This window comes from Vigna angularis, chromosome 4 (assembly GCF_016808095.1).
Source record: "Vigna angularis cultivar LongXiaoDou No.4 chromosome 4, ASM1680809v1, whole genome shotgun sequence".
Taxonomy (NCBI): domain Eukaryota; kingdom Viridiplantae; phylum Streptophyta; class Magnoliopsida; order Fabales; family Fabaceae; genus Vigna; species Vigna angularis.
In genome coordinates, this window is record NC_068973.1 from 13553387 (window position 1) to 13568006 (window position 14620).

General features: G+C 30.7%; 1 protein-coding gene across 3 annotated transcripts; it reads left to right on the forward strand.

Annotated features, from left to right (window-relative positions):
• The first annotated feature begins 7320 nt into the window (after positions 1-7320).
• LOC108332208 (zinc finger CCCH domain-containing protein 43) lies at positions 7321-11763 on the forward strand. 3 transcript variants are annotated; one of them, XM_017567397.2, is made up of 7 exons: positions 7321-7458; positions 7584-8177; positions 8526-8591; positions 10021-10143; positions 10258-10530; positions 10759-11028; positions 11399-11763. In XM_017567397.2, the coding sequence occupies exons 2-7, from the start codon at positions 7668-7670 to the stop codon at positions 11573-11575; spliced, it is 1419 nt and encodes a 472-aa protein (XP_017422886.1). In that variant the 5' UTR covers positions 7321-7458; positions 7584-7667; the 3' UTR covers positions 11576-11763. The 3 variants fall into 3 exon arrangements, with proteins under 3 accessions (XP_017422886.1, XP_017422887.1, XP_017422885.1); XM_017567398.2 differs by having other exon boundaries at positions 7377-8177; positions 10258-10372; positions 10484-10530; XM_017567396.2 differs by having other exon boundaries at positions 7378-8177.
• The last annotated feature ends 2857 nt before the right edge of the window (positions 11764-14620 follow it).

Below are 14620 nucleotides of genomic sequence, written 5' to 3' on the forward strand. Positions count from 1 at the left end.
CCCCTCCGATACCAACATAACTGACTCAAATAGTTCAAGAAAATAGTAGGGCTAGCAAAAAAGGTGCCCCGTCTGTCGCCACGGTATTACCTGATCATTAAAAGATACCGACCTTTGAAGAGTACGACAGTTCCTTCGACTCTAACAAACACATGCAGATGTATGTGAACCAAATGTTTTTCTACACTATGAATTAATGCATTTGGTGTAAGGATTTCTTAACCTCATTGAAAGGGGAAACTTCCATGTGGTTTATGAAGTACCTGAAAAACACTAGAAGGGAGGGGGGTTGAATAGTGTTAATGGAAAACTTTTCGCAACCCTTCCGATATAACACGTTATCGAGCTCTTGAAATTTTCTTTTAAAAGCTTAGACGTTCGAGTTGATAAATATGAATAAACGATAATGGTTTTTGACGTGCTATTTAGAATATATCCTACAATGTTTTATAAGAACTTCCTTTATCAAAAATGAACTTTTAGCTTGAAGATTCTTGTGTTTAGAGGTAAAGCGCAATCGTAGGTTTTTGTAAGAGGATCGTTTAGATAAGAGAAGAGATAATTACACAAGTATTTTTATATTGGTTTGCTCCAACTAAGCTACGTCTAGTCACATTTATAGAGGGTTTCACTATAATCTTCACACGATTACAAATGAGTATTACCACCACTCGGTCTCTGAGTATTAGCACCACTCCTGGTACTCAATAATCCTAGCCGAAAATTCCTTTGAGTATACGTACCACTCTTGGTACTCAACAACCCTAGCTGAGATTTCCTTTGAGTGTTCGCATCACTCCTAGTACTCAACAAGCTATTCATGACACTATTCATGGTGGTTTTAAAGGTGGTTTTCGATGGTTTTCAGTGGTTTTACATAACCAACATGCCAAATACCTCTAATTCTCCCAATTTTGACTCGTACAAACAAAACACACAACACAAAAACTAAACGCACACACAACTCCAAAAAAAACACACACAAAATAGAACACACACTGACACACAAAACCTAAGACAATCGTTGGTCCCTAGCAACGACGCCAAATTTGATCGTCGATGTCGTGCTCGACTCAAATTAATATTGCATATTTAATGTAGTAACTAGGGAATGACTCCTAGATCGTTTCTCAAGGAGAAATTTTTGGATCTGTCATAAGATCAAATACGTAGTGGGGAGAGGGGGGGTTGAGTAGTTTCACGAATTGAATTAAACACAACAAACACCTTAAATTAAACAATGATTAAAAGCGATTGGTCACTAATTCAATTGCAATGTTTCCTATCCTTGATTAACAACAAATTACAAACTCATCTCACCCTAATCCAACACGAATTAACCAACTACGCGAAGGTTAATCCGATCTTCAAAATTGAGAATTAAGCAAACACAATGCATATATATAATCAATTATGCACCACAAAGGTTAATCAACTAAGTGAAAATTAAACACCAATTAGACCACTAAGCATGTCCTAATTGCAAGTACAAAATAGATTAAACATTATGCAAAGTATGAAAAAGTAGAATTACAATGACAGTGTAGTAATCTCAAGGACGCAATTGCAATCTCCCTAATTACCAACCAAGAAAATTAAGCTTCCATTAAAATGAGTTTTAACACAAAAACTAATTAGAAACATCGAACAGTAGAGGCAAACAAAATGCAGAACGTCAAACTAGAAAACGATATTAAAACTGGAACGAAAATGAGCATGAAACTTGTAAAGCGAAATGAGAAAATGAAAACAAAACTAGAATATGAAATTGGGAATGGAAATTGCAGCAAAACAAAGGTAAACGAAAACGAAAATACAATTGGAAAACGAAAATGAAGCAAGAATAGAAAACAAAATTGGAAATTAAAACGAAAATGATTCAGTATATGAAAGGAAAAGAAAACGAAAATGAAACCTAAGGGGGAGTCATTGTTCCTACGTTCTACAACACTAAAACGAATGGAATGAGAATGAGAGTCAAGTTTGCATGGGCACTTCACCCTAGGTCAGCCAAGTCTGCCCCCACATTTGGGCTTCTTCCTAATTGTCTAAAATGGGTCCAAAGTTCAAAAATCTGACCCAACAACTCAAAAACGAAATTACAAGTTAAACAAAAATAAAATGCTGAGGTGGAAAATGGTAGACGACGTGACAACTCTCTTTATGTCCCAAAATATAATCCCAAAATTTCCCTGAAATTAATAGTGAGAATAATTAGGCTCAGATAATTCAAATTAATTAAAATATGAATTACTGGTCAAATTAAGCCTAAATAACAAAACTGAGAAAATAATGGAAAGTTAAGCATGATTCACTAATTAAATCTAGTACAAAAAGCTCAGTGAATAGGATAAAATAATGATTCATCACAACATTATAGGTGATATTATAAAGTATGTGTCTACTAGAAGACAATTGAATCAATTCTGCATGAATGTGGCTTTTGTATCCAAAATTGAACCGAAGAATGTTAATGATGCTTTGAAAGATAAAAATTGGTTCTTGGCAATGCAAGAAAAGTTAAACCAATTCAAAAGGAACAATGCGTGGGAACTCATTCAAAGGAAAAATGCTCAATAAGTAATAGAAACAAAGTGGGTCTTTAGAAACAAATAGGATGATTTTGGAGCTATCATCAAGAACAAAGGAAGACTTGTAACAAAAGGATATAGCCAAGAAGAAGGCATCAATTATGATGAGACTTATGCACCTGTGGCCAGACTTGAAGCAATAGGAATCCTACTTGCCATTGCATCAATGCTGAACTTCAAGCTTTATTAAATGGATGTGAAGAGTGCATTTCTAACAGTTACATCAAGGAAGAAATATTAGTTGAACAATCGCCTAACTTACAAGACTTTGAATTTTTGGATCATATCTTTAAGTTGAAGAAAGCTCTTTATGGCCTTAAGCAAGCTCCACGCTCCTAGTATGAAAGGTTAAGTGAATTCCTCCTTAAAAAGGAATTCTAAAGGGGTAAAGTTGATTCAACTCTATTTATTAAGAAATCTGTAAGAGATTTATTATTTGTGCAAATATATGTTGATGATATAGTATTTGGATCTACTAACCCTTTATTATGCAAAGAATTTTCTAAGAATATGCAAGAGGAGTTTGAAATGTTAATGATGGGGGAACTCAACTACTTTCTTAGACTGTAAGTAAAGCAAGGGGATGCATGAATATTCATCCACCAATCCAAATATCATGTTGGCCTATTAAAGAAGTTTAACATAGATGAATGCAAAAAAGCTGCATCTTTAATGGCCACTAACTGCTATCTTGATAAAGATAAAAAAGGTAAGGACATTGACTAGAAAATGTATTAAAATATGATTGGTTTCTTACTTTATTTGACTGTTAGCCGTCCAGACATCATGCATAGTGTATGCTTATATGCTAGATTTCAATCTTGTCCAAAAGAATCACACTTAACTACTGTAAAAAGAATTATGAAGTATCTTAAAGGAACTAAAACTATTGGATTATGGTACCCTAGAGGTGCAAACATATCCTTAGAGGGTTATAGTGATTTTGATTTTGGTGGGTGAAAGTTTGAAAAAAAAAGCACTAGTGGTACTTGTTATTTACTAGGATGCTTACTAATTACATGGTATTCGAATAAACAAGCTTGTGCGGCATTATCTATCATAAAAGCCAAGTATATTGCAGCTAGAAGCTGCTGTACTCAATCTCTTTGGATCAAAAGTCAGTTGGAGGATTATGGCATTTACTTAGATTAGATACCCTTAAAATGTGATAATACCAATGCTATCAACTTAACCAAAACTCCTATTCTGGATTAGAAAACAAGGCATATAGAAATAAGACATCATGTCATTAGAGATCATGTCTCAAAGGGTGAAGTTAAAATTGAATTTGTGGATACTTTACACCAATGAGCTAACATCTTTACAAAACCATTGTCAAAGGAAAGATTTTATACAATCAAAAATGAACTAGGCATTCTAGATCAAAGTTGTACTCAATGAGTCTGAAAAGCATTCTGTTATCACTCAATTGTTCATATCATTCGTTGATCATGAATTTTAATATACAATTGATGCTCAAATGATGTTTATTATAATACTAACATGATACAATGTTGAGAAAGTTGTCTTTGTAGGTTGTAAAGTGATCATAACAGGTTAAATGATCATATACTATGTTTATGATCATATCTATGAACTTTAACAAATTAAACAATTGTATAATCTGTTAAATAATATGGACTACAATTTTATAATCTGTCACATTAGTAATGTAATCGATTAGGTCATGATATCTAGTTTTATATGCTTATCATATGTTTGGTATGAAACACATATGATATGTTGCATATATCTCAAAACTCGTTTGGAAATCCATCATATGTGCATCACTATGAGTTTCATTACTTTGCTGCAAATTTGTTAACACTTGTATAATATATTTTGCTGTATAATAGTTGATACCTTAGTGTCATTTGTGCAATAATAGTCTTTGATATATCTACATTGCATACATTACATGAGTATTGGAACATGCACTTGATATCATATGATATATTCATGTGAATTTAGTATATTTACTTTAAAATTTGTCAAATACATCTGATATACTATTTCGAATTTGTACACTAAGCTTTGATACACATTGTGATATCAATCATACACTGCTCACATACTATCATTGTGCTATATCTCTTTTTCATAGGGGGAACATCATATTCTCAAATGGTCTGTATGTAACCTTTGATGTTTCTTTTGGCACATACATAATATAAAACAAAGTCTAGTTTCCCTTACCTTAGAAAGAACTCCTACGACTCTAAGAACTCCCAACCATTGCTTTCATTGCAAGGAACTCTAGAAAAGCCTACAACTCACCAATTGGTGATCAAAATCAAACCTTAAAACCTCAAATTGACCAAGAGTCAAGGAAGAAGAACTTTTGATACATGCAAAAACATATTTCTCTGCATGATCATAGACCAAATATAAAAGGAAAAATAGGTAGAAATTTATTTGCTCTAAACAAAAAACTGATAGGGTAGAAGTGGAGATTACTCCGTCGTGATCTTCTAAGTACCTCCTGATCATTAAACAAATGATCGAGGAGTTAGAACTCTTAGATAGATGGTAGAGAATTCAAGAGAATAGTATTTAAAGAGAAGGTGAGTGTTTAAGATGATGATACAAGTTTAAGAAATTTTATTTATTTAATCAACTTATTTTTAAATTTTATAATATTTAGTCTTACTATTTTAAAACACTTATCATCTCTAATACTCTGTTTTCTAGGTTCTTATGCTTAATTATAATTAAAGTCGTATAAGATATGAACAACTTTTGCTTCAATTAAAAATAAATGTTGAAATCGTGTAACTTTAGCTTCAATTAGACAAATGCTCAAATCGTGTAAAGGAGTGATGACCTTCTCGAGAAGTCACTAACATTAAAGTAATATGGTGTTGATAATTTCTTCATTTTTATATATTTTTTTAATGTTTTGTATTGAAGTTTTACTCTTTTTGCCCGACTTCACTTACCCATATTAGTTTTTTAACTTTTTTATTTTTTAAAATTTTAATATGCATAATTTTTTATTTTTAATTATTTTTTAAAAATTTGATTAATTGAATTTAAAAATTTCAAACATTTTTAAACTTTTTATATTCTCATATATTTTCTAATTTTAATATATTTCTTTTAATAATTTAAAAATTTTGATAACATTTTATATCGATTTTTTTTATAATAATATGATTAAAAATTTTGAAATTTTTATTTTAATTTGTGAATGGAGTTATAAAAACTGTCTACACCAAAATTAATTTTTTTATCGTATTATTATAAAACATTTAAGATATAAAATATTATAAAAAAATTTAAATTATTAAAAGAAATATCATAAAATTAGAAAATATATGATTATATAAATTTTTTAAAATGTTATATTTTAAAATCAATTAATCAAATTATTAAACAATAATTTATAATAAAAAAATATGTACATCAAAATTTTAGAAAATACAAAAAGTTAAAAAAAATCAAAATAGCAAAAGAGAATTCATGCATAAATAGCATGACTTTTATAAAAAAAAACATAAAATAATATGAAAATGAAGAAATCATCAACAGTAGTTGGAAGAAATGGTCACTCTTCTGAATAACTGCAGTGTTTGTCTGATTGGAGCAGAGCAGAAGTCCCGCTTCTTGTTGGACTTTAATTAAATGTATGATTAAGTATAACTAATCTTAATTGAAGTTGTATTTGACCCTGATAACTTAAGATAGTACTAGATAGGCACAACTTATTCTTGATCATAATTTTTAAAAAATGTAATCAAGATATACGCTTTCAAAATCAAATTAACCCAAATATGTAAAAATCCATACATACTATGAATACATGATCAAATCAATTAAAATTTAAGGATACATCAAATGAACTATATTTTTTATTTTTTATTTTTTCTTACACGTGTATTCAAACACAAAAAAGAATTCTTGCATTCTAAAGTTATGATATTATATTATTTTACATATATTTTTTAAATTATTTAATTATTATTATTTTAAAACACAATATTATATTAGTGAAGGTAATTACAACCGGTTTTCATTATCCGAAAATTCAATTTGATAACTCAAAATATAATTATAGTATTGAAATTAAGAAAAAAATATGAAGTGATACAATTTTCCTTTTTTTATTCATTAAAAATACACTAATTCAATGATAACTTAAATTATTTTTCTTAAAGAGAAATGTGTATTCCTATGTAATTATTTAAGGCATGTTACAACTATAAAAGTAACACCAATTATAAAATATTTAATATTATGGTTTAATTGACATTTGAATTAATTTGCAAATAGTTTTTCATTTTAAAATAGAAATAAAATATGAAATCCATTTTATTTTTATAATTTGAAAAGTGAATAATGTATTCAAGTGAAAGAAATATTAGCTATTAATGTTAAGAAAATGAGTAATTATGATAAATTGGTGTCATTCTCTCTCACACACACCCCGTTATCACCTAATACTTGTATCTTAAAATATTATTAAATAGTTTCTAAAAATTATATTTCATATACAAGAGCTTCTCATACTCTTATTTTGTTTCCGAATTACTTGTTTATCTATTTTATTTGGTCTGTCAAATCCGTCCAAAATCATACTTATCATAATTTTTTTATTAATTACCATATAAAATCTTCTATATATAACAATACATAAAAAGGGTATTAGATTAATATTTTGATTTATAAAAATAAGAGAAAAACAGGAAAATAGTGTTATGTATGAGTTGACATCTGAAGGAAATATGTCATGGCAGTTGAATGAACTGTATTGAAATACGTAGTAAGGTACATGCACCCAGACATAGGAAAATACAAGAAGACAGAGAGTCCTAAGTAGCATGTACTAAACACACAGCATTCCCATTTGGTCACCCACAGCAAGAAAGTAAACCCCTTTTCGTTTCACACTTTCTTCATTCTTCGTCTTATGGTTTTTCCACATAAATAAATTCTATTCCTTCTCTTACACTCTAGTTTTTGTTAGCTATCTATAATTTTCTCCATTATTAGGGTTCTTCATTTGAAATGTGGGGGTACATCAATGGAGTCTTCTGAATCCGAATCAGTTAGTTCTCCCACCAAGAACTCTTGCTAATGGGTAAACGTTTGTCCCGAACACTCGATCACGATCCTCAACTGTCAGATCTCAATCATGTTGCCCAAGATGATGATGCACTTAACAGGGAGCTTCAGGACAAGTTGGATTTGAAGGATGTGAGTGAGAGTGAGGATAAAGGTTCGAACTTGGAAGATGGGGGTGGGAAGTTGAGTGATGAAGGTGCTGCACCTGAAGGTGGTAAGGGTGAAGGGAGTGAGGATGGTGGCGGTGGTGGTGGTGATGATGTTGGTGTTGGTGTTGTTGATGATGATTGCAATGGAGGGGACGGATGGTGTAATTGGATTGAGTATGTGAATGAGAGTGAAAGTGATAAGGTGGGTGGAGATGTGGAGGGAGTAGATAGCAGGGATGAGAGGAGCAGTGGGAGAGATCAACAGTACCCGTTGAGGCCAGAGGCTGAAAACTGTGCATATTATCTCAAAACTGGAAGTTGCAAATTTGGATTCAATTGCAAGTTCAATCATCCACTTAAGAGGAAAAACCAGGTCTCTCTCGTTGGTTTTCGCTCTCTATCGCACTATTACTAATTAAATATTGGTATAGTAGCATGAAGTGTGAAATAGTTAAGTTAAGCATCAATAATTAGGTGTTAGTGTGATTGCATTAGGTGCTAAGTTGTTAAGCAGATGAACATCAGTTAAGTATTATATGCTAAATAATTGAAGACAGGGAGTTTAATTTACATGCTATAAGTTGTGAAGGATTTGCTAGGCAAAAAAAATAAAAAACTGGAAGTATTATTTAAAGGGTTACATTTGTTGAACAATTTATGACTGAGAATATCTTATACATGTTCACTTATTGAGTTTTAAATGTATTAACACCACATGAAGGCTAAGAAAGAGAATGCGGGAGAAAAAGAAGAACAGGCAGAAAGATCAGGGCAGACGGAATGCAAGGTATTTTCAGAATACTGTAACTTTTGTTTTATTTTATTTTTTTTGGTTTTTTCATGTATTTTGCATAAGAAGCATTGTTATCTGAGACATGATTTGAAGGTATGAACAACTCTAGTATGTTTGTCAGTGTCTGTGGATTAGCCCCTCCCACTAGACTCAAATCCCATGTTGGTTTGCAAATGCTAGATTGTATTATCTAAATTTTGGACATAGGCATGTAGGTTTATATTAAAATCTAGAAAATGTAGATATCATTATAATGTATGCATATGAGACACTGACAACAAAGGTGGAAGAGGTAGTTCTCTGTAAATAAATACAACCAAATAGGATTAAGACTGAAATAGATTTGCCAAAAGGGCCATATTATCAGCTACAGGACACTCTCTCTATCGAACCTCCCAATATTCTCTCATAAGTTGCCTACCTGTAACAGATTCCGCACAATTCTACCCAAAGACTCCATACAGTTATTTGTTATTTACCCTTCCATTCTGATTCTCAATATATTTCCCAATGCTTCTCTACTCAGAATTTGCTAACTGTCTCTGTGTAACAGACTTCCCTTCTGGATATTTCTTTCCATTTTCCCCAAGTCACCCATCCTTTATGTTGTGCCCATTCTTTCCCATTCCATGTATGTTTGTCTTGTATACTTGGGCCAAGGGTGTATCACATCTATTTATTAAAATGTAGGTTCGGTCTGTGGAAGATTGTCTAAGGTTAACTTGAGGAGGTTTAAGCATGCATTACCTTTAGGTTTTATCTTATCTGCTAATGTTATTAGTTTATAGTTCATGGCAAATAACTACGGCTTTTTATCGGAATGTCATGTTTAAAGTAGATACTTTTTTTTTATTATTTGTATGCCATACAATGCTTTTAGTTTTTGGGACTTTCATATTATTTTTTATTTAATCCCTTTGCCATTAAGGGATGCTTTACTAGATAATGTAAAAATGATATACTCGAGTTTGATTTGGTGAGTGGTAGAACCATATAAGGAATAATATTCTCTATTAGAATTTTGTGATCATTATGCAGAATTCAGTAGTTGTCAAATGATACCCGTTTTTGATACACTTTCTGATTAGGTATTGGTATGTCTTTCTATATGTTGTGCATTTGCCATGAACAAAGATTCTGTCATGGTGGATCATGGCATATTAGTTTGGCAGATTTCTTTCTCTGATGCTATACTACTATATGTTTGGTGATTACGAAGTTCTCTGTTTTGCTTTTTTTTGGCATTGTGAATCATGTTGGCCTAGCCTTGCTATGTTGAAAAATGTTGGATCCCTATAACAATTTTTGGATGAAACATGCTTGTATATGTATGTTTAATCTCTTTATTGTGTCGTGTTTTCGAAATGTCGTACTATTTATTACAGGTTCATAACAGAATTTTCTTTTCCTGATGTTGTGGCAGTATTATTTAAGATCTGGTGGGTGTAAGTTTGGGAAGGCTTGTAAGTTTAATCACAAAAGGGAAAAGTGTTCATCTGCATCCCCAATTGCAGAGCTTAACTTCCTTGGCTTGCCTATTCGAGTGGTATAACCTTGATTCCTCATTGCATGTTATGCTGAAAATTACTTTGTTCCCGCTATCTTTTGTTTCTGTTTAATACTTATACCTAAAACTTGATGAAGTTGTTTTTCATGACAGGGAGAGAAAGAGTGTCATTATTTCATGCGTACTGGCTCTTGTAAGTTTGGATTAAACTGCAAGTTTAATCATCCTGATCCTACGGCTGGAGGAGGTGATTCTCCTTCTAGATTTGGTAATGGAAGTTCTGTTTCATTACAAGGTGTATCGCAATCATCTATATCTTCATGGTCTTCTACTAGACCATTAAATGAATCCACTCCTTTTGTGCCAATGATACTTTCAGCTAATCCAGGGGTTTCTCCTCAAAGTTCTGAATGGGACGGATATCAGGTAAATCAATAGATTTCAATAACTATCTTGGTAGGGACATTCTATTCTATTATTAGTATATGATGGCAAACTAGTCTGCCAATTTTCTATCATACAAGATCTATTCAATTTAAAGCAAGAAATCTAATGTTCTTTTTATCATTTCACTTTCTGAGTTAAATATTCTGCATATTAACCCTTATAATTGATTGTTTTCCCTGCTATTTATTCAACTTGGGTTTTCTACAGGCACCTGTCTATCTACCTGAGAGGAATATGCATCTACCTTCAACATATGTCATGAACAACCCAGTTATGGAAACAAATGTTTATATGCATCATCAACAACAAGTGCAGGTTGAAGAGTTTCCAGAAAGGCCTGGTGAACCTGAATGCAGCTATTTTTTAAAAACTGGGGATTGCAAGTTTAAATCTAATTGTAGGTTTCACCATCCAAAGAATCGGATTGCAAGATTACCTCCATGCAGCTTTAGTAACAAGGGTCTACCTTTGAGACCGGTAAGTTATTTTGTTCTATTGTTTTTTGCATTCATGGAGACTCTAAAATTTACAAGATTCCTGCCACATTTGTTCCACAGTTTCTGTTTAGTTTTCTCTTAACACATTCAAGACAAATTATTTGATGAGAAATGTAGAACAAAGAAGCTGTTGGTTCTGAAAAAATGCTAGTTCACATCATGAAAAGCAGTTGGTTCTGAACAAGAAAATGTTGTGGTAATATAGGTTCTTTTAGATAAAATTAAAACAGTTATGTATTGCTTTTCTGATTTGGAAAAGACAATATCTTGTATTCTTTGATTGGTGATGACACAAAAGGTTAGGCTTGCTGGTTTACCTGATCTATGTGGAATGTCTTATGAAAATTCAGGACCAGAATGTTTGCACATATTACAGCCGTTATGGAATTTGCAAATTTGGACCAGCTTGTAAGTTCGATCACCCACCACCCTTAACTATGAGTGGACTTGATCAACAATCCTCGTACTCAAATTCTGCTAGTGTTGATGTGGCTGAAAATGGAGGTGTCAGTGATGGGAATCAATAGTCTCTAAACATTTTCTGGTTTTGAATATGCATATCAACTAAAAGTTGTAATTTTTATTTTAAAAAACATGATAAATTTATTTAATTTCTCTAGTTATGCCTAATGTGGCGCAAGCTTTTCAGAATAGCAATATGTATGTTTAACAGAAGTTTTATTACCAGTAGTAATAATATGTATATTATTTTTTTCTTGAGTGTTTTTTTTCTCTCATTTGGATCATCGTTAGATTATTGGCGTGAATGTGAATTTGTGTTTATGTATAAAGAGTGTTCAATTTAATTATGAACTTGGGTAGTATCAGAATAACTGTTGGATTATTATTTTGTTAAAATCGTGAATGAAGCAGTATGATTGTAGATCATATGTAAAATACACTTTGTTGAGGTAAGAGAACCCATGTTTATTTTGTGCAAGAACTACTCTCTTTAACAAGTTCATTAACACGTTATCAGAAAATAGATTTTTATCCCATATTGGTGATCATAATATCTCAATTTAAGTTTGTTTTATTCCTTTAATTTCTTCATTTTAGGTTTTTTTCTTTTTTATTCCTATGTAATATTATAGACAAGTATGCTTGTATTTTAGGAAAAATGGGAGTTGTCATATATGTTTGATCTTAGTAGAATCTTAAGTTTAATAACATTGACTAAGGTAAATGATGGGAAAAGTACAGTAAGAATCGATAAAGGAAGAAAAAGATGGAATATTTTAATTATTTGTTTGGAAGGGCACGGAATAGAAAGGAAAGGGAGAATGTGTGGATCTCATTTAAATATATATTTATTTTTCATTCAAAAAGTAAATTAGACAAAATTCTGTGTAGAAATATAAAAAGTACACATGTTTAAATTATATAATTTAATAATAAAATCTAAATTATATAGCAAGAATAATTTTTTTAACTTTTAATTACATTTTTAAATTATAATATTTAGAATGCAATCTTTTTTTTCTAAAACATTCCATCTATTTTTTTTTGTTGCCGCTATTTTTAATCCCCTTTACAATAATTATATAACCAAATAACAGTTATGCTATTTTCTTTTTATTGTCTTCATATTATTATAAGATAAAATATTAATATATAGATATGTTTATGACAATTTTCTCTTTAAGAATTATTCCATAATATTTTTTTAAAAGTGATATTGATAAATCATCTTTTTTCATCTTGGGTTTTAAAGTGATAGTGATAGAATCTCAAAAACAAAACTATATAACAAACATGTTTTCAAATCATCAATTAAAACATCAATTCTGGAATAGAGATTTCTAGAATATAAAATCCAGAAAATATTTATTGAAAGCAATACTGTTTTAGATTGAACTTTCATAACATGAATTTGGATATTATGAATTTGGATATCTAAATAGAGTAATTTAAAATAGTGAAAATATTGTTTTAGAATGACTTTTCTAGAAACTGTATAGAACAACTTTTCTAGAACAAGTGCAGCATACATGGATCGCCTAATCTAAAACATTGAAAATGCATTATAGATTGGTAAATCCATAATGTAAACATATAATCTTGGAAACCATTTATGTTATTGAAGTCGAAAATATGTGCATTGCTTATGACTCATTTTGGAAAACAGATATTGTACTCTAAAATCCCTAATTTAGAATTGATTTGTTGGTTTTTACAATGTTTCGAAACATAAATATTTAATTATGTTTATTTATTTTTTTCACACTTTATATTTGATTTTGTCATATTTGAAATAAATATATCAAATAAAGTTAGCAAGTTTTTGAATATCGATGCAGAATGAAGGTATGCAATAAGTTCGTCAATGAAAGTGTCTAATGAAAAATAGTTTAGTCAAGCTTAGAAATATTCTATTGACTGTAAAGGTAAATAATGATTTTTTTTTCAATCATATTACTTCATAGAATGAGTCGTGCTCATTGAATTAAAATGTAACTATTAATGATATTGTAATAATTAAAATGTAATAATTACTTGAGTATGACATTTATATTTGTTAATGTAGGTTGAAGGAGACTACAAATATGGTGACAAATGCATTTTGGGCATACCCTAATTCAATGAAATTACTAAATGCATTTTACTATTATAATACTTACAAAACCATAAAATATCTTTACTTGAGATTGTAGGTGTAATGTTTACATAGATGACTTTCTCCAGTGCATTTGTTTTATTGGCATCTAAATGTAAAAAGAACCTTGAAACGTTGCTTTTTTATAATTGCTTCCTTTTTGAGGAGTGATAGAGATAAATGTAAAAGTTATAAGATTTCATAATTATTTTGATATGTAAGGTTGAGGTTGTATATTACATCCTATGTTTCAAACCTCTACGAGAGACATTTTTATGTTGAGATTTAACTAACAACATGACAATATAATGTTATCAAAACTTCAGTTTAGCAGAGTCTTCATGTGGTTGATTATGTGTTTAAAATCACATCGTATAACAAATTGCAAGGTTTTATATAAAAATATGGATTGCAACATATTGCGAGAGAATGTTGGAAAAAATTATGTCCGGTTTCATGAAGTGCATTATAGTTGTACACTCAAGTCTACACATTATCTTCCCTGTGTTGGAAGCATATAAAAATCTTTCAAATTGGTTATTTTGGAAAGATATTTCAGAATGCTCAATTCAAAACATGTTTCCAAATTGGCGATTCCAGAATGCCCAATACAGAAAACTGCAAATCACTACACCTTCCTTCAATTTTTTACGAAATGACCAATCAGAAAGGTTTCCAGAATAACAAATCTTAAAAGTTAAAAAGAAATGATACTGATGCAGCAGTGCAATTCTTTGCCAACACCAACAAGAGGTGTAGTAATAGCTGATGTGTCTAGCGACAACAATGAAAATTTAAAAGCTGCAATAACACTTTCAGCGGTGACGAAAATGTTTATGGCAGCAAAAGAGAATGGAGAAGAACTAGGTAAGAGGTAAAACATGACCAAAGAGTATTTTTTTCACTTTCTTTTTTCATTGAGGTGCAGGAAGCAAAAACCATATTTAAGTCTAGACGGAGCCTGAGTTAGACGTTG

Excerpts from the sequence above, each read along its gene's own strand:
- LOC108332208 (XM_017567397.2), top strand. The coding sequence starts at position 7,668 with ATGGGTAAACGTTTGTCCCGAACACTCGATCACGATCCTCAACTGTCA. Across the intron at positions 8,178-8,525 it reads CACTTAAGAGGAAAAACCAG|GCTAAGAAAGAGAATGCGGG; the intron begins GTCTCTCTCGTT and ends CACCACATGAAG. Across the intron at positions 10,531-10,758 it reads CTGAATGGGACGGATATCAG|GCACCTGTCTATCTACCTGA; the intron begins GTAAATCAATAG and ends GGTTTTCTACAG.